Source organism: Chlorocebus sabaeus, chromosome 1 (assembly GCF_047675955.1).
Source record: "Chlorocebus sabaeus isolate Y175 chromosome 1, mChlSab1.0.hap1, whole genome shotgun sequence".
Lineage (NCBI taxonomy): Eukaryota > Metazoa > Chordata > Mammalia > Primates > Cercopithecidae > Chlorocebus > Chlorocebus sabaeus.
The window spans coordinates 6416507-6434463 of NC_132904.1; the positions used below are offsets into that span (position 1 = coordinate 6416507).

At 43.3% G+C, this 17957-nt stretch overlaps 1 protein-coding gene across 4 annotated transcripts in view; it reads left to right on the forward strand.

Annotated features, from left to right (window-relative positions):
• Positions 1 to 17957, forward strand: part of CHKA (choline kinase alpha) — a 71017-nt gene that overhangs the window by 29299 nt on the left and 23761 nt on the right. For 2 of the 4 annotated variants that reach the window (XM_007962412.3, XM_007962275.3), the window contains exon 3: positions 10111 to 10164. The exons of 1 other annotated variant lie outside the window; for it this stretch is intronic. In XM_007962412.3, coding sequence (XP_007960603.2) covers positions 10111 to 10164 — 54 coding nt within the window. Of the gene's footprint in view, positions 1 to 9047; positions 9078 to 10110; positions 10165 to 17957 lie in introns of all 4 variants that reach the window. One more of the 4 variants, XM_037998938.2, reaches the window with a different exon arrangement.

Consider the following 17957-nt stretch of genomic DNA (forward strand, 5'->3'; position numbering starts at 1 on the left):
CATCTTGGCATTGTAAGATGTCTAATCTCCTTTATTTCCATAGTGACACTGAAATGACTGCTCTTTGGTACAGTTCTCTAAGGGTTAAGTGCCAAAAAGCCAAGGTAAAGCTTTGATTGGGTTTGGCCCCACAGCTTCTGTCCCACAAACATCTGTCTCTTCTAGCCTCTATTTCTATCTAAGATGAGACAGAAGCAGACTTCCTGACTGTATCCTGGAGTTTTTGTTTAGGATTTGTGTTAGTTTTAGGGTGCTTATGAAAATTCCTGTGTTTGTCAAGGTCAAGAATGGGTCCTTTTGAAAATATGAACAAGATAAGACACACACAGCTATAGAATATTATTTGTAGGAAATTATTAAACATAAAAATATTGGTCTGATCTAATGCATGTCAATATAATTTAGTGTCTGTTTTACATAGACTATCTTTAATTTTAATGGAAATGAGGTTATTTTCATTAGCTGCATAGATTATGAAAACCAAACTCAACTGTGAAACTACCCTGAGCTAAAGGAGGATAATTTAATAGAAGTTTTGGGAATAGGTCAGCGTTTGCATTGTGGAAAGAGATAGAATTGCTAGAAGAGAGCGTAAATGTGTAAAATTAGCTATAAATGTAACTTGATTTTTTTCCTTTCTGATACTGGGAAGGAACATGAGCTCTGCAACGTCCAGTAGCAGCCTTTTCAGAGAAGCAAGTTTGGCTGATTACAAATAACCAGTTTGCTTATTTATCATGAATTGTGGAAGACACAAATGTCAGTACGTATTGTTCCTTCAATGTAACCTGTGCCAGTTGGCGGAAGTCTCAGAGGATTGCTTTGTCCCTTCCTCTGTCAGAACAGTGACTCTGTGTTAAGCCACTTCCTTCTGTGCATGAATGGAGAGATTTGGCCTCACCGTTATGAGCGGTCTCACAGGCATGAATGTTTATAATACACATCAAAGATCTCTCTTGAATGTTGTCTGGAAAATTGTTTTTGTTTGTTTTTTGAGTAATAGAAGGCTAATATTAGTGCTTGTTTGAGTACTAACCATAATAAAGGCATCAAGGCACAACGCAGATATGTATTAGCAACTCAAAAGAGTAAAATTTGAGACACCGTCCTTTTTGAATCTAGAAAACAAATGTCTTCCTCCCTGTTTTCTCTTAGCCCCAGTTTAATTAAAAATTAAACCACAATAAAATATGGATAACTCATAAATAGTTAATATTAAACTACTGGCTACTGAGAAATCAGCTGCTAAAAAGTATTTCTTTATGTTACTAAGGTCACACCATGCAAAGACCAGTATTGCTGGTACTCTTTGAAGGAATTATGTCCCTGGTAACTGAATTCTGTGAATTGTCACTTTTTTCCTTACTGCATTATGATCATTAGGAATTTAAGTTGTTCTGTTCATGCTGCTTTAAAAAAAATTCCATTATACTTTTGAGTATGGTTTAATTCTTTATTCCTAAGGCAGTCAAAACTTCCCTCTCAGAAGTGAAACATTTTTCTCGTGTTGTGTGTTCCCATTTGGGCTAACCTAACATTTCTTTAGCTGATACTCTCCCAAGATAGTTGCCAAATTACTACCAATAGTCCTTCCATACCTGCTTTGGTGCCTTCTTTTGATAACCAAATAAACCACAGACTACTATGTCTAATTTTTACATATTCAAAATGTCTTTGTCTTGCTGGTATTAAATGTTTGGGATTTATAGCATGAAGCCAATGCGGATTTCTGGTCCATGGAACGATGGTTTGACCGCAGCCCACCCCTCTTTGGGAAGGAATGTCTTTATGTTGGGTGGAGTGAAGGGCGTTGGGGGTAATGTACCACTTTAGCTGTATGTGCATGTGTTCTCTGCTGCAGGCTTGTCCATGCGATCGTGCCTGGAGCACTCTGGTTTCCAGGTGACAGACACGATTCACGGTATAGTATGAGACCTCTGAAGTTGGAGCATTCTCTACAGCTTTAATTTCTTTCTTTTAGTTCTTGGATTCAAGAATTGCTTTTAAAAAAGAAAGTTGTAATGCTTGTTAAGTAGCACCAGCTACAGTTTGTGCTGTGCTTAAAGAGGTACAGTGATTAAGATTTCAGAATGTTGTGTAATAAATATATCACTTTTTTTTTTGTCCAAAGCAAATCAGATTCCTTTCTTCTGTTTCCTCAGTAGAAAATGACAAACATTTAGGACTTTTAGAAGTTTATGGGCCTCAACTTGATAACTTAATTGAAGTAATCAAGTTCTTCCTTCATACCACTTCCAGCATTAAGGAAACACCATATATATTTTGATATTTTGGTCAGAATTAGAAACAAACCTTCTTCTTTGTCCTTACCAGTCAGTGTGCTTTCATACACTGGGTACCTGAGACCTTAGGGAGCTCTGCAGTGCTGATTTGATGTAGTGAAGCGCACTTCCTGTAAAGGTGTTGCTTACAAGTCAACCCTTGGGATACTTAGAGGGAAGTATTTTATTTAGTCTTGGAAGTCTGAGGAGTATTGGATCAGCAGGTTGCCCTGGATCAGACATACATTTTGAGAAAGTCCTGAAATGGGCCTCTTTTTTTTTATTTTATTTTTTTGGAAATGGAGTCTCGCTCTGTTGCCCAGGCTGGAGTGCAGTGGCGCGATCTCAGCTCATGGCAACCTCCACCTCTTGAGTTCACGCCATTCTCCTACCTGAGCCTCCTGAGTAGCTGGGACTACAGACGCCCACCACCACACCCGGCTAATTTTTTGTATTTTTAGTAGAGACAGGGTTTTACCGTGTTAGCCAGAATGGTCTTGATCTCCTGACCTCGCGATCCACCCGCCTCGGCCTCCCAAAGTGCTGGGATTACAGGCATGAGCCACCGCGTCTGGCCGAAATGGGCCTTTTTAAAACCTGGGTTTCCACTCACCTGTCTTTCTATTGGCTTATGTTGCTTAAAATGTTTTAGAAGTTCTAGTTTCCTAGGGATGTTCATCAAGTCATCCAATTTTGAAATTATTAGTGTCCAAAAAGATGAAGTTGTTTTAGATTGGTCCTTGGGATAATTGAAGACACTCTAGAGACTACCATAAAATGTTAGAAATCACTTATCTGTTTAAATTCTTGTAATTCATATGTGCTCTTTAGATAATAACATAAGCTATACTTTAAATCATTGCATGAGATCTCACATTTTAATGTGTTCTGTAAAATGTTTTCAGAAAGTGCTATAAGTTGCCGGGCGTGGTGGCTCATGCCTGTAATCCCAGCACTTCGGGAGGCTGAGGCGAGCGGATCACCTGAGGTCAGGAGTTCAAGAAAGTGCTGTAAGAAGCCATAAAAGCAATAAATACAGGATGATTTCATTTTTTTCATAGAAATCAGGAAGAAATAAGGTTAGTGTTCATGATAACTCTGAGAGGAAAACATATTGCAAAGAAACCATACTGCAAAATGTTAATTGAAAGAGTTGCATAACTCTTTCAATTCTGTAGAATTGAACACATTCTATAGAGTCATGGTTCTCAGGCTTTTTCCTGCCCCACCTCTCCTGAGATGGAACATAGCTGCATCATCAACAGGGACTCGGCAGGCCAGGGATTATAACAGATGCCACCCCGTATTAAAAATCATTTCTCTCTTAGAGGGTTGAGTGTGGTGAGATGACCAGGGTGGGTATTAAGGGTCTCTGAAGCCACAGGCTACCCAGTAAAGAAGCATGCCACTCCAAGACCAAATGGGCATCACAGCTACTGAATTGAATCCGAATGATGCACCACATGCTCCTGTTCTCAGAGTGAATATGATGGCCTGAGAGTTGTTCAGTACTCAGCTCAGGAAGATAATACCAGATTAGTAGAAAGATGGATTATTTTCCCAGACCAAAATTTAGATATCCTAGAAACTAAGTCTAGGTTTTTTTTTTTTTTTTGAGTAGGAATTTTTTTTTTTTTTTTTTTTTTTTTTTTGAGACAGCTTCACTCTGTCGCCCAAGCTGGAGTGCAATGGCATGGTCTTAGCTTGCTGCAACCTCTGCCTCTCAGGTTCAAGCGATTCTTGTGCCTCAGTCCCCTGAGTAGCTGGGATTAGAGGCATGCGCCACCACACCTGACTAATTTTTGTATTCTACGTAGAAACAGAGTTTCACCATGTTGGTCAGGCTGGTCTCAAATTCCCAACCTCAGGTGATCCTTCCACCTTGGCCTCCCAAAGTGCTGGGATTACAGGCATGAGCCACCGCGCCCAGAAAGGATTATTCTTACTTATTTGTTTATAGGTCTCAAAACATTTTTAAAAGGTCACAGTCAATTTACTGTTTTATGTAAAGCCTTTAAAAGAGACAGTAAGGTGAATGATCCATTTAGTTATTTTTTGGTGAGGAAGGAGTGGTAGGAAGAAGAGAATGTTATCCATGTTTCTTAGTTTTCTTTTTTTGTACGTATTTTTCTTTTTTTCTATTAAAAAATGGATGGCACAAATTTTTTCTACAAAAAACCTGTACTTATTTGTATATCATTTTAGTTCAGCAGCCACCATTATATTTAACAGTACCTGTTTCTATTCTGTATTACGATTTTTTTGTGCGTGTGTGAGATGAAGTCTCACTCTCTTGCCCAGGCTGGAGTGCAGTGGGGCGATCTTGGCTCACTGCAATCTCCGCCTTCCAGGTTCAAGCCATTCTCCCGCCTCAGCCTTCCAAATAGCTGAGATTACAGGCGCCTGCCACCAGGCCCGGCTAATCTTTTTGTATTTTTAGTAGAGAAGAGATTTCACCATGTTGGCCAGGATAGTTTTGAACTCATGACCTCAAATGATCTGCTCCCCCCTCAGCCTCCCAAAGTGCTAAGATTACAGACGTGAGCCACTGTGCCTGGCTCATATTATATTATCCATAATCAATAATGATTTGGTTTCTTAAATAGCATTTCCAATTTATTTTGCTATTGATGACATGGTGTTCTTTGTAGCTGATTCATCACTTTTTAAAATCTGTCTCACAAGCAGCTCATGTAGTAGTGGACCTTTAAAGACACTTTGAAGATAAATGTTTCAGATGTTAAAGATGTTTTAAATGACATTTAAATGATAGCTATATGTGACTTAATGACACTTTCTTTATGCCACTTTCACCAATTCTTACTATGCACAGACTCTAGAGAAAAATGAGGTGCTGGTTTGTTTCATCTCCCAGTGGGGCTTTATTCATTTAGTCATAAACCTACTTCCCTCAGTATTAGAGAAGTCTTTCATTAAGTACTGGCCAAGTAAGTTTATTCTGTCTGATGGCTTAAATAGGTTAAAAGAAATACACCTGCTGTATTGTGGAACATTAGGTAACTTAAAGTAGGTTTTTGAATCCTAAAATCATATAACACAAAATACAATAAAGGGATGTCTCTTCCTTCTTGGTCCTGGAGTTGTCTTACTACTTATTGATTTTTTTAAATTTTATTTTATGAGACGGAGTCTCGCTTTGTTGCCAGGCTGGAGTACAGTGGTGTGATCTTGGCTCACTGCAACCTCAGCCTCCTGGGTTTAAGCGATTCTCCTGCCTCAGCTTCCCGAGTAGCTGAGACTACAGGCGCACATCACCACACCCAGCTAATTTTTGTATTTTTAGTAGAGAGGGGGTTTCACCATATTGGCAAGGATGGTCTCTATCTCTTGACCTCGTGATCTGCCCGCCTCGGCCTCCCAAACTGTTGGGATTACAGGCATGAGCCACCGTGCCTGGCCCATTTTATTTTTAAAGCATGAAGTAGAACATTTTGAAAACCCGTGCTCTATAATATGAACATTTACTGCTTTTCATAGTCTCATATAAAATACAAAGCCTAAATAGCCGGGCGTGGTGGCGCACACCTGTAATCCCAACTACTCAGGAGGCTGAGGTGGGAGAATCACTTGAACCCAGGAGGTGGAGGTTGCAGTGAGCTGAGATCGCACCACTACACTCTAGCCTAGGTGACAGAATGAGACGCTGTATCAAAAACAAAAAACAAAACAAAACCCAAAGCCTTAAAATGCAATTTTGTTAGAAAAGTAAACATTTGAAACCTTGCACCAAATGTATTTATTATAAAAATAATACAAGCTTTTAAGCACTTTTTAAAGTATAGAAGTATTTAAAGTAAAAATGAAGGTCCTCTATTTTTTATTTTACTCCCTAGCTAATATAATTTAGACTTTCAGGAATTTCGTTTTTAAATTTAAAAGTTCTTGGCCAATCAAAAAATCTTTTTCAGGCTGGTCATGGCAGCTCATGCCTGTAATCTCAGCCCTTTGGGAGACTGTGGCAGGAGGATCACTTGAACTCAGGAATTCAAGAGCAGCCTGAGTAACACAGTGAGATCCCACCTCTACAAGAAAAAAAAAAAAAAAGGTGACACATGCCTGTGGTCCTGCTACTTAGGAGGCTAAGATAGGAGGATTGCTCGACCTGGGGAAGTTGAGACTGCAGTGAGCCCTATTCCTGCCACTGCACTCCAGCCTGAGAGACAGAGCGAGACCCAGTCTCCAAATTTTTTTTTAAAGTTTCACCTCTTAAAAGCTAACTTTAAAATAGTAATTACGCCTCCTTTATTAATGCCGTCACTGTAGCCTCTTTTATTTCCTACATCACAGGCTAATGAATATATGACTCTAACTTAAGATTCTCTTGAAAACTAAGCCCAAAATAGGAAGGAAAGAAAGGTGGGAGGAAGCCAGTGGCAATATATTTTTTATTATTATGTGCCTTTTAAGTGTAGAATTCAGTGGTTTTCAGTATATTTATGGAGTTGGGTGTCTTAGGCATAATTGAGACATTCTGATTTCTTAGGTCTTGAAATTTCAATGTTTATTTTTTAAAAGTTTTTATTATGGGGAATTTCTGATATACCCTAAAGTAGAAGAGTATAATGAACCCTAGTGTCCATTCTGCATCTTCCCCTCACCAGCCAATCTTCTTCCATCTTTTCCCTCATTTACTCCCCCAGGGTTATTTTCAAGCAAATTCCAGGTGTTATATTATTCTGTAAATGTTTCAGTCTGTATCTATACAAGATGATTTTTTTTAAATGACCACAGTAATGTTCACAATAAAAAAATTTAATAATTACTTAATATTAAATAACCAGTGTTCAAATTTCTAATAAATGTGAAAAGCTTAGTTTTGTTTTATAACTTATAGAAGATAATTTTTATTAACTTGTTAGAGAAAAGTTTGATGTCATACTAAATATACAATGTATTTTAATATCTGCTTCAAATGAATTTATGTCACTGAAGTAAAATCCCACAGATGCTTATATATATACTTATATATATACATATATATATATATATATTTTTTTTTTTGGAGTCAGAGTTTTGCTCTTGTCACCTAGGCTGGAGTGCCGTGGCATGATCTCAGCTCACTGCAACCTCTTCCTCCGGGGTTCAAGCGATTCTCCTGCCTCAGCCTCCTGAGTAACTGGGATTACAGGCACATGCCACTATGCCCGGCTAATTTTTTTGTATTTTTAGTAGAGTTGGAGTTTTACCATGTTGGTCAGGCTGATCTCAAGCTCCTGACCTGAGATGATCCACCTGCCTCAGCCTCCCAAAGTGCTGGGGTTACAGGCGTGGGCCACCGCGCCTGGCCCCAAAATGTATTTAATTTCCTGTCTTCCTGGACGAAAAAGTTCTTTTCTTACCTTTCCATGAATATCCACTTGGTTTGAGATTTCCTGGTCTTACACTTCTTATTTACAGGACTTAGGGAGACTGAACATTCTGTACTGAGGAAACAGAACAGAGGGCTGGATATTGCAGAAGTCCATCTTGCCTTCATAATGGTGCTCTTTTGGTATAAGTAATGAATTCATCTGGAGGTGGACTGAGGGGGAGTGGGCAGGGGAGATTATCATGGAATTTACTACCACTTATAGTGCCAGTATGTTTAAAGAAAGGCAAGGCCTTGGGGACTCAGCCAGTTTTTAACTTTGGATGAAGTAACTTGCTTTTGAGAGCACCATTAGATAAGGGAAAGGGACTTCTGATGGCTAAATAACCCATTAACTGTATCTCCCTAAGAAGATACAGTTAGAGTAACAACAGCATAGGAATAACCATAGTCATTTAGAATTGTGTACAGGTCAAATCCCGTTACAGCAATTTCAGAAGAGTATCAAACTTTCTTATTTGTCTTAAAGCTTATACTGCAAAGTATTAATATGTAATATATCATAGAACTTTTTTATTCTTAAGTTTCTTTGGGGAAAAAAGCACAAGGACTTCTGAAGGGGCATTTCTAATTAACCCCACGGCTAGCTTCCTTGTTACCAAGATCCTGGATGGGAATTTGCTGTTGCTGGTTGGCTGCATGGCACTAGGCAGCTCCTTGGGCTCACCTGCCTCGTGCTGTACCGCTCTGGAGCGTTCATTTATTCATGCAGCCTAAAAAGTGTAGTGGGCATCAAGATTTGTTTGGTGCTCTGGGAGAAGACTAACATCAATAAAAGATGCAGTCCCTGTTCATTAGGAATTTACAGACTGCTTGGAAGGGGCGACCACCAAAGCAGAGTCTAAGGTAACAGTGCAGTCACGAGAGTATTTGGAATTAGGGTGAAGTGAAGCTTTCCAGTGCTTACCACATCGCACATCAAATCATCTGCAAAGATCTGAAAGCATTTTTGTAGTATTTTGATTTTTATAACTTTCATTGTAACGGGATTTAACCTGTAACATTTTTTCATTAGAGAACTGCAGATTACACAAATGAAAATATCATAAATCCCCATTTGTACTTTCTGTACTTTGTACCAAGTATACTTAACTGTATGCTAAATATAGTATTGAATATGTATCAGTGCAAATATTAAGAGTCTTTTGCAAATAGATTTATGAACATGGGTACTTCTTTTGTTTACTTTTGTATTGAGTAAGATAGAACATGTACTGTTTATACAAAACATGCATTAAAATGTCTGGAATGTTATTTCGGTGTGTGATGGATGAGTGGTTGCTTTAAATCACTAGGTTTTTGATTGGTGCTAGAGTAGCTGGTGTTGCTTAACGTGGCATTTTTTTTCCTGTCCACACTTTCCACCCTTGGTACAGGTATTTTTGATAAAGCTGTGGAATGGAAAGGTATGTTTTTCATGGGATGTTCAAGAATCTGTTACATTAAGTTTTTTTAAAGCGGTTTCCTTTATGGGATTCCTTTTGGGTCTGGCTTAAGCAGACTTAGTTTAATTGTAACAAGTAACATTTTTAGAGGCAGTGTTTGAGTATAAAAGTTTGTCATGACACAAGTTTCTGACTTTACTTTTCCCCATTCCCTTATTAAAGATAGTACGAAGGATTTTAAAGCATTTGGGGTGGGGGGTTGCTCTTAAAATATATGATCTGTGCCATGAAGAATGTAGCCCAAGGGTTGTTTATGGTAGTTAATGATCTAGTGTGTTGTTATTGCTAGAATCCTGGTTACCATAAATTTGCAATTTCATTGAGGAAAGTGATGTAAAAGTATTTCTTAATGTATTAATATGTGAAATAATTTTAGAGACTTTATTAAATTCACACAGTCCTCTTTATGGTGGAGGAACAGTTCAGCTTGAGCTGGTGACCGACTGAACTAGAGGGGTTACTCTGGGAAAGTGGCGAGTCGGCAGGGCATGTCTGCACAGATTTTGTGCCAGTTTTCCTGCCTGCACAGCGCTTTCTTCTCTGTCCGAGTTCTGTGCTGACCACAGCTGTCCACAGGCATGTTTACACTCCCTGTTCTTGCAGGTTGACTTGAGAGAACCACGTAGCTAAATTGGTGAGAGACTCAGCCTGACCGCTTGTCTTTAGAAGGCCTGATTGGAAGAGTGCACTCTATTGACTTTCCTCTAACAATGAAATTGTGAAAGGTACATGGGGCGGCTGTGAGACGTGCAGCTATCGGGTCTCACCGGCACATCCCTTTTCTCATAAAGCAATGAAGCACTTTCTAAGGCGTTGGTACTAGTGCTGGAGGCTGCTGGTGCATTAGATGCTGCCCGTCACATCGGTGGGCTGAGAAATCTTCCTTAAAGACCTGTGATGTTTTGTAAACCCTGACTGTTCTGGTGGTTGCAAAGTTAGTGTTTGTTCAGTGTTCCCCATCTCACTGGAAGTGTTTCCTTTTTCTCATTCATAGGGATCCTGTAATAAAGAGGGATCCGAACAAGCTCAGAAAGAAAATGAATTTCAAGTAAGTAATTGAGTCTGCATCTGTTTGAGATGTGAACTGGTGTTAGCCACCCTTTGCTACTCCAGGGCTTGGCAGTGTCTCTTACCTACCCTTGGAAAATCCTGATCTATCTTTCTGCCAGGAGGGGCTCTTGGTATATCTATTGGAAGCCACTTTGCAGAGACTGAGTGAGCAGTAGGTATTCCTCTTTCCTCCTGAGAGTGTAGACTGTGGAAGTTTGGTGTCTTTATGGCAATCGAAACAGCATTGGGATGCTGGCAGATGGCAGCAGGGGAGCATTCGTGTATGGTACCCAATGTGGAGGCCTTGGCTGCCGCTGCTGTGATGCCTTTCTCACCCCCTCTTGGTCGTACCCACGGCCCAGTGGTTTTGGTGACCACCCTTTTTCCCTGGGCAAGCAGCAGTGTTTTTTCCTATGCATGATACCCAAGTTGGAAAAGCTTCTTCCTAGACTTAGAGAATGTGACCCCACTCTCTGAAACTCACATGTGCAGATGGCTTGAGGCCGAGAGCACTGATGGATGGAGCCTCAGAAGCAGGGGTCTGGGGTGTTGGTCTGCATGCCCCAGTGTAAGCACCTTTTGAGCATCTCTGCCGTTATGTGCAGGCTCACAGAGAAGGGTGCATGTGCACACATGCCCAACATACGTGGATCTAAGATGTAGATACATGCACACATCGCTACATCACTTTTACCAATTGTATATTGATTATTAAAATAGCCAAGAAATAGGCTGAGTGTGGTGGCTCACGCCTGTAATCCCAGCATTTTGGGAGTCTGAGGCAGGTGGATCATGAGGTCAGGAGTTCAAGACCAGCCTGGCCAACAAGGTGAAACCCCGTCTCTACTAAAAACAGAAAAATTAGCTGGGCATGATGGTGGGCACCTGTAATTCCAGCTACTTGGAAGGCTGAGGCAGGAGAATTGCTTGAACCTGGGAGGCGGATGTTGCAGTAAACCCAGATTGTGCCACTGCACTCCAGCCTGGGTGACAGAGCAAGACACTGTCCCCTCAATGCAAAAAAAAAAAAAAAAAATCAGGAAATAGACATTAAAACAGTTGAGCTAAAAAAGGAATGAAAGTGATGATATTTTTTCCACATGTTTCAGCAGCTTGTTTTGCATGTGTCCTGCTCTGGGGGCCCTGCTAGAAGATCTAGAACTTGTGCTCTCTGGAGTGACAGTGACTGGGAAGTCCTTGGGTGGGAAGTGATTGACATTCTGTTGTCAACCATTCCAAGCCCTTTGTACAGAGACCTTTGGACATCCTGGTAGCTGAAAATGTTGGATCACAAGGACCTCCGTGATGCTAAATCCAAAGTACTTTTCAGTTCTCATTTTATTTTGACTTCTCAGTAGCATTTGACATGACCCCCGCCCTTTTGAAATGTTTCCTTTCCTGAGGGTAGCCATGACACAGAGACACAGTACAGATCTGGCTGTCTACATGCTGGGGCGCCCCATGGTTTGACCATAGACCCTCTTCTCATGTTGTCCTCTCTCCCTCAGTCACCTGATCTATAGGCCAAAGGGCCACTGCATTTTTCCTCCAGCCCTGACCTCGACTTGGAACTAATGCCATTGGCTAGCAGTCTCTCCCGGATATCTCACACGCCCCTCAAACTCGCCATGTCCTACACTGCATGCTTGGGCTCTTCACATCCCCCCACAGCACAATCAAAATCTAGTCCTTTCTGGTGATCTCTTTTTCTTGGTTGCTCAGCCAGTTAGTTCCCAGGCCAGAAAGCAAGGCGTTACCTCCGAGATCCTGCTGTCACTTACCCTGGCATCCTAACCATGATGTTGATATTGCCTTTGAATTGCACCTTACATCTGCCTTCTTCTCTTGTATCCCACAAACTATTCCCTTTATCGTTGCCATAGTCATCTTTTTGAATTGCCGACCCGCTCGTGTCCACCCCTTGCTTAAGATCCTTCCACGTTCGCTCTGCACCTCTGGCCAGGTTAAGGGGGCCTTTGCCTCCCATGTGCTCAATAGTCTGACCCCTGCTGACCTTTCCAGCCTCAGCTCACAACCTGCTTCCCCCACCCTTCATTCCCTCCAGCCAGGTTGTCCTAAACCCTGTGGTTTTTTCCCTGCCCTGGGCCTTTGCAGATGCCTTTTCTGTTGGCTGGCTCCAGGCCTTCACCTGTTTCCCACCCCCTAGCTCTTCTCATAATGAGGATCAGCTGGGGCTTCTTGCACAGGGCCCCTCCTGGCTTTCCAGACAAGGTTGGGGCTTTCATTTCATGCTCTCACAACACCAGGGACTTCTTTGCATTTTTTTTTTTTTCTTTCTTGAGATAGAGTTTCACTTTGTCATTCAGGCTAGAGTGCAGTGGCGCAACTGCAGCTCAGTGAAGCCTTCTCCTAGGCTCAAACGATCCTCCTGCCTAGCTTCCCGAGTAGCTGGGACTACAGGTGCATGCCCCCACGCCTGGCTAATTTTTTGTATTTCTCCTAGAGATGGGGTTTTGCCATATTGCCCAGGCTGGTCTTGACCTCCTGAGCTCAAGAAATCTGCCTGCCTCCCTTGGCCTCCCAAAGTGCTGAGATTACAGGTTTGAGCCACCGCGCCCAGCCCTTTGCACTCACTTTCTTTCTTTCTTTTCTTTTTTTGAGACAGAGTTCCTTCGCTCTGTTGCCCAGGCTGGAGTGTAGTGGTGCCATCTTGGCTCACTGTAACCTCCACCTCCAAGGTGGTGAGGCATGATTCTTGTGCCTCGGCCTTCTGAGTAGCTGGGGACTACAGGCATGTGCCACCACACCCAGCTAATTTTTGTATTTTTAGTAGAGACGGGGTTTCGCCATGTTGGCCAGGCTGGTCTCAAACCCGTCACCTCCAGTGATCTGCCCACCTCGGCCTCCCAAAGTGTTGGTATTACAGGCATGAGCCACTGCCCCTGGGCCCTTTGCACTTTCTATGGCTGTAAATTTTCAGTATTATATGATTTTTGCTCACACGAGACGCTGAACTCAAAACAGGCTTTTGCTGCTTCCTGCTGTCCCACTGCAACTACAGCAGCGGGTACAGAGCAGGACGCAGTGAAGAATTGCTGAAGGCTGGTGGCGGCTGCTGCCAGTGGACATCTCAGACGTTCTACCCTTGCCTGCCGGTACACACTGTTGTCCATTCCTCTCATCAGGTTCAGATGCCTTCACCTCAGGTGACCCTTCAGTTATAGCAGCACCACTTCTCCCTCCTCAGGGCCTCCCGAGAAATGGCAGAGATTTGGGTCAAAGGGTAGGCAGGTGGTTGTCAGAGTGGAGGAGTTGGTTTTGTCTTCTTACTTGAGCCCTTTTGAGTTGCCGGTTTTGGTCTGCAGACCCTGCTCTTCTGAACATTTCCTCCACTAACTGGTCTTCTCCAAGCCTCACTGTCTCAGGAGACTCCCTGCCCTACAGCCTTCTCCAGAGGAGGCGGTTTCCTCAGTCACTTCCCAAGTACCTCAGGGCCACTAGTGGGGTTGGTGCCTTCTTGCTCCTTCCTCATTCCTGCCTGCCATGTCTCCTGTGTTGAAAACCCAGTTTTGTGAGGCTCACACCCATGGCTCTAGCCCTTGACTCCTCCTGACGGCTCTCATCCCTTGGTGAAGATTTCAGTCCATGGCTCAGCCTCTGAGTTTGTTTTGGTTCCTGCTGTCATTCTCTGGGCTCTGTATCTTGACCTCCTCATCCACTAACAACCTTTTCCTCTCATTCCTCTTCCATCATCCACTCATGGATGTGCCCCAGACCTAATTGCCAGAAATTGTGCCCTCTCTGACATGAAGAGAAAAAGGAAGGCCTGAAACAGACCTCTCGGCTCTGGAAGGCAAACCTGGAGAAACTCAACAGGCTGCCCAGCAGTGGTGAGCACCCACCCAAGGCTTGGCCCCATAACTGTAAGATGAAGCTGGTCCTGCCAATGGTGACATGCCAGTTTCAACAACCCATCTGCTGAACTCCCAGTACACTTTGGCACCCCCGTAGCCATGGCTCTGTGACCACAACTGAGACCTCTGGTCCAGACACGACTGACTCCTGGCTTTCCTTCAGTCCTCCGTCCCACGTTCACCTTGCCCGGCTGAAGAACTACACTCTGCCATCATGAGCCTTGCCTTCCACACATTCTCACTCACTCTCTCCACTGGCCTTCTGCTGGACTCATCTCACAAAACCCCACCCCTGCCAAACCTGGCCACCCACTTGCCTTCTCTGTGCTGCACCCAAGCAGCTGAACATTGTTAGAGGAAAAATCCATCATTGGCAGGACCAGCTTCATCTTACAGTTATGGGGCCAAGCCTCGGGTGGGCACTCACCACTGCTGGGCAGCCTCTGAGTTTCTCCAGGTTTGCCTTCTAGAGCTGAGAGGTCTGTTTCAGGCCTTCCTTTTTCTCTTCAAACCTCCCTGTTCCTGCCCTGAGCAGGCAGTATCACCTCACTCCCCAGCTGCTGCTTCTCTCCTGTCTTTGCCTGTAAGCCCTCTGCATTTGTACCCGTGTCTTCCACTGACTGTGAAGGGCTGTCCTTCCCTGGGCTGCATGTGTTGAACTCTCCACTTGTCTGCTTTTGGGCCTGACTTCTTGACCTGTCCCTTCACCCCTTGTACCTTCCTCTCCCCTTTTTCATTGGCTGTTTCTTCTCAACCGCCCTGCCATCCAGGTGAGCCCCAGTCACCCCACAGAATCATGAGAAATAATAAACTGGTCACTTGCCTTGTGCTTTTCTTGGCCACACCCTGTCCCTGCTTCCTTTCCCACAAGATTTCTGGAGGTGGTATCTCCTGTCTCTGCTTTCTCACTTCCCCGTCTTCTTTTTCGGAAGGCAAGTTTGAAAGCATGGGAAAGTATAGTAAGCACCTTTATTCTCACTGTGCAGAATTAGTCACTTATTTTGTTATATTGCTTGATTTCAGTCTTTTTTATATGAACTTATTTTTAACTTCTTATTTCATACCAATTTTAGACTTACAGAAAAAAATTTCAAGAATAGTACAGAGAGGCCGGGCATAGTGGCTCACGCCATAATCCCAGCAGTTTGGGAGGCCGAGGCAGGTTCATCACAAGGTCAGGAGATCGAGACCATCCTGGCTAACACGGTGAAACCCCATCTCTACTAAAAATACAAAAAAAAGTAGCTGGGCGTGGTGGTAGGTACCTGTAGTCCCAACTACTCGGGAGGCTGAGGCAGGAGAATGGCGTGAACCCAGGAGGCAGAGCTTGCAGTGAGCCGAGATCGTGCCACTGCACTCCAGCCTGGGTGACAGTGCGAGACTCTGACTCAAAAAAGAAAAAAAAATAGTACAGAGATTTCCCATGCACCGCTCACTCAGCTTCCCTAATGTGAACATCTCACATAACCACAGTGCAATGGTCAAAACCAGGACATTAACTTTGATGCAATAATAATAACTAAACGCCTGTAATCCCAGCACTTTGGGAGGCTGAGGTGGGCTGATCACTTGAGGTCAGGAGTTTGAGACCAGCTTGGCCAACAGAGTGAAACCCTGTTTTTACTAAAAATACAAAAATAAGCTCGGCTTGGTAGCGAATGCCTATAGTCCCAGCTACTTGGGAGGCTGAGGCAGGAGAATAGCATGAACCTGGGAGGTGGAGGCTGCAGTGAGCTGAGATCTCGCCGCTGCACTCCAGCCTGGGCAACTGGCGACAGAGTGAAACTCCATTGCCAAAAAATAATAATAATAATAACTGTAATAACAACTAAACTATGAACTGAATTGAATTTCAGAAGTTTTCTGTGCATATTTTCTTTTGTTCTGTCTCAAGATTGAGTTAGATCTCAACATTGCATTGGCTATTTCTTTTTAGTCTTTTTCAGCCTGTAACAATTCTTTTGTTATTTATAATGTTTATACTTGTGAAGAGTAGTGATCCGTTATTTTGGAAATGTCTCCTCAATTTCAGCTTGTCTAGTGTTTTCTCCCAATTGAGGTTATGAGTTTTTGGCTGAAATACCACAGAAATGCTGTTATGTCTTCTCAAGAGGTTCATAACATCAATACTCTTCTTCCTGGGTTTTAAATAAAGGAAACTTCATAGATAAAGTCGGTTTAAACCTCTTGTTTCATTCTCAACCACTTCTCTCTCCTGCTTCTGCTCATTCTTCACATGCTCCAATCTGACACCTATCCCCCCCATCACTCTGAAACTGTTCTTGTTTTTGTCACCAACAGGTTCCATATTGCCAAATCTAATGGCTACTTAGCAGCATTATTAGGGAATGCCACTCTCCTTCCTGGCAGTGGTGCCTGCCTCACCTCATCTTCCGGCCTGGGCCCTCTTCTTGCTGCCTGAACTTAAACTAGTTTTTCAAGTTGTGGCTTGTGAACTTCTAGTGGGGCATGAAATGTTAGCATGTTGATTGCTTTTTCAAATGAAATAGAGTGGACAATATTAATAAGCATTGCCCAGTTGTGAGAGGGAGTATTGCTGTGGATAATGTTTGTTTTGGGAGTGTATGCGAGGGTGCCCTGTAGAAAGCTTTCTTTTCTTTTTTTTTGAGATTGAGTCTCGCTCTGTTGCCCAGGCTGGAGTGCAGTGGTGCGATTTCGCTCACTGCAAGCTCTGCCTCCTTGGTTCACACCATTCTCCTGCTCAGCCTCCCGAGTAGCTGGGACTACAGGTGCCTGCCACCATGCCCGGCTCATTTTTTGTATTTTTAGTAGAGATGGGGTTTCATTGTGTTAGCCAGGATGGTCTCCATCTCCTGACCTCGTGATCCACCTGCCTTGGCTTCCCAAAGTGCTGGGATTACAGGCATGAGCCACCGCATCCGGCCAGAAAGCTTTCTTACTGTTTCGACAGTCACAGTAAGAAAGGGCATTTTAAGGCCTGTGCTGGTTCCTCTTCTGTCCCCAGGGGATCGAACCCAGTTTGTGAGCTGTAAACATCATCAACATGTTGAGGACTTGTGAATTGGTATCTTTGGCCCAGTCCTTTCTGTGAACCCCAGTCCACCCAGCAATCTCATGCTGTTCTCTTCCTTTTCCTCAATTGCCCTGTTCCAGTGAGACAGGCCTCTCAGTTCCTTGAAGGCATCACACTTGTTCCTTCCTCATGGCCCTGTGCTCCTGTGGGGCTGCTGTGGCTTCTCACACCTCAGATCTCAGGTCAGTTCAGTGTGGCCTCCTTAGAAATACCCACTCCACCACACCAGTCACCCTTGTTTCCCTCATGACAGTGAGCCCGTCCATAGCTGTGTGTACTTGCTTACTGTCCATTTCTCTCTCTCTCTATCCCTCCCTCCCTCATGTAAGCCCCGTTGTGGGCAGGGGCCTTATGTGTCTTGTTCTTTGTTGGTTCCCTGGTGCTTAGCACAGTGCCAGGACAGAGTAGACATGTAAGTGTGTTTTGGGCCAGTGTATTAATGAGTATTTCTGAAGCCCAAGTAAATTGTTCCAAGTTGAGATATGTGAAAAAATAGGACCAGTTCTCCCTCCACTGTCATTAGCTGTGGCTAAACCAGTGCATGGTGCAGGAGAGAACCCAGCCATGTCTGTCCAACCCCACTTTTTACCATGCTTACTTTCAGGAGCAATCAGGAGGGTGCCTGGAGACTTAGTGATGACAAGAAGACCATCAGTAGTTGGTGCACTTATTCTAGGATTCTCTGCCATCCTTAACCTGTTGTTGTTGTTGTTGTTGTTGTTTTTTTGCTTGTGCCTTGGTGTTCTCTTTCATTTTGTTTTTTTTTGAGACAGTCTTGCTCTGTCGCCCAGGCTGGAGTACAGTGGTGTGATCTCGGCTCACTGCAACCTCTGCCTCCCAGGTTCAAGCGATTCTCGTGCC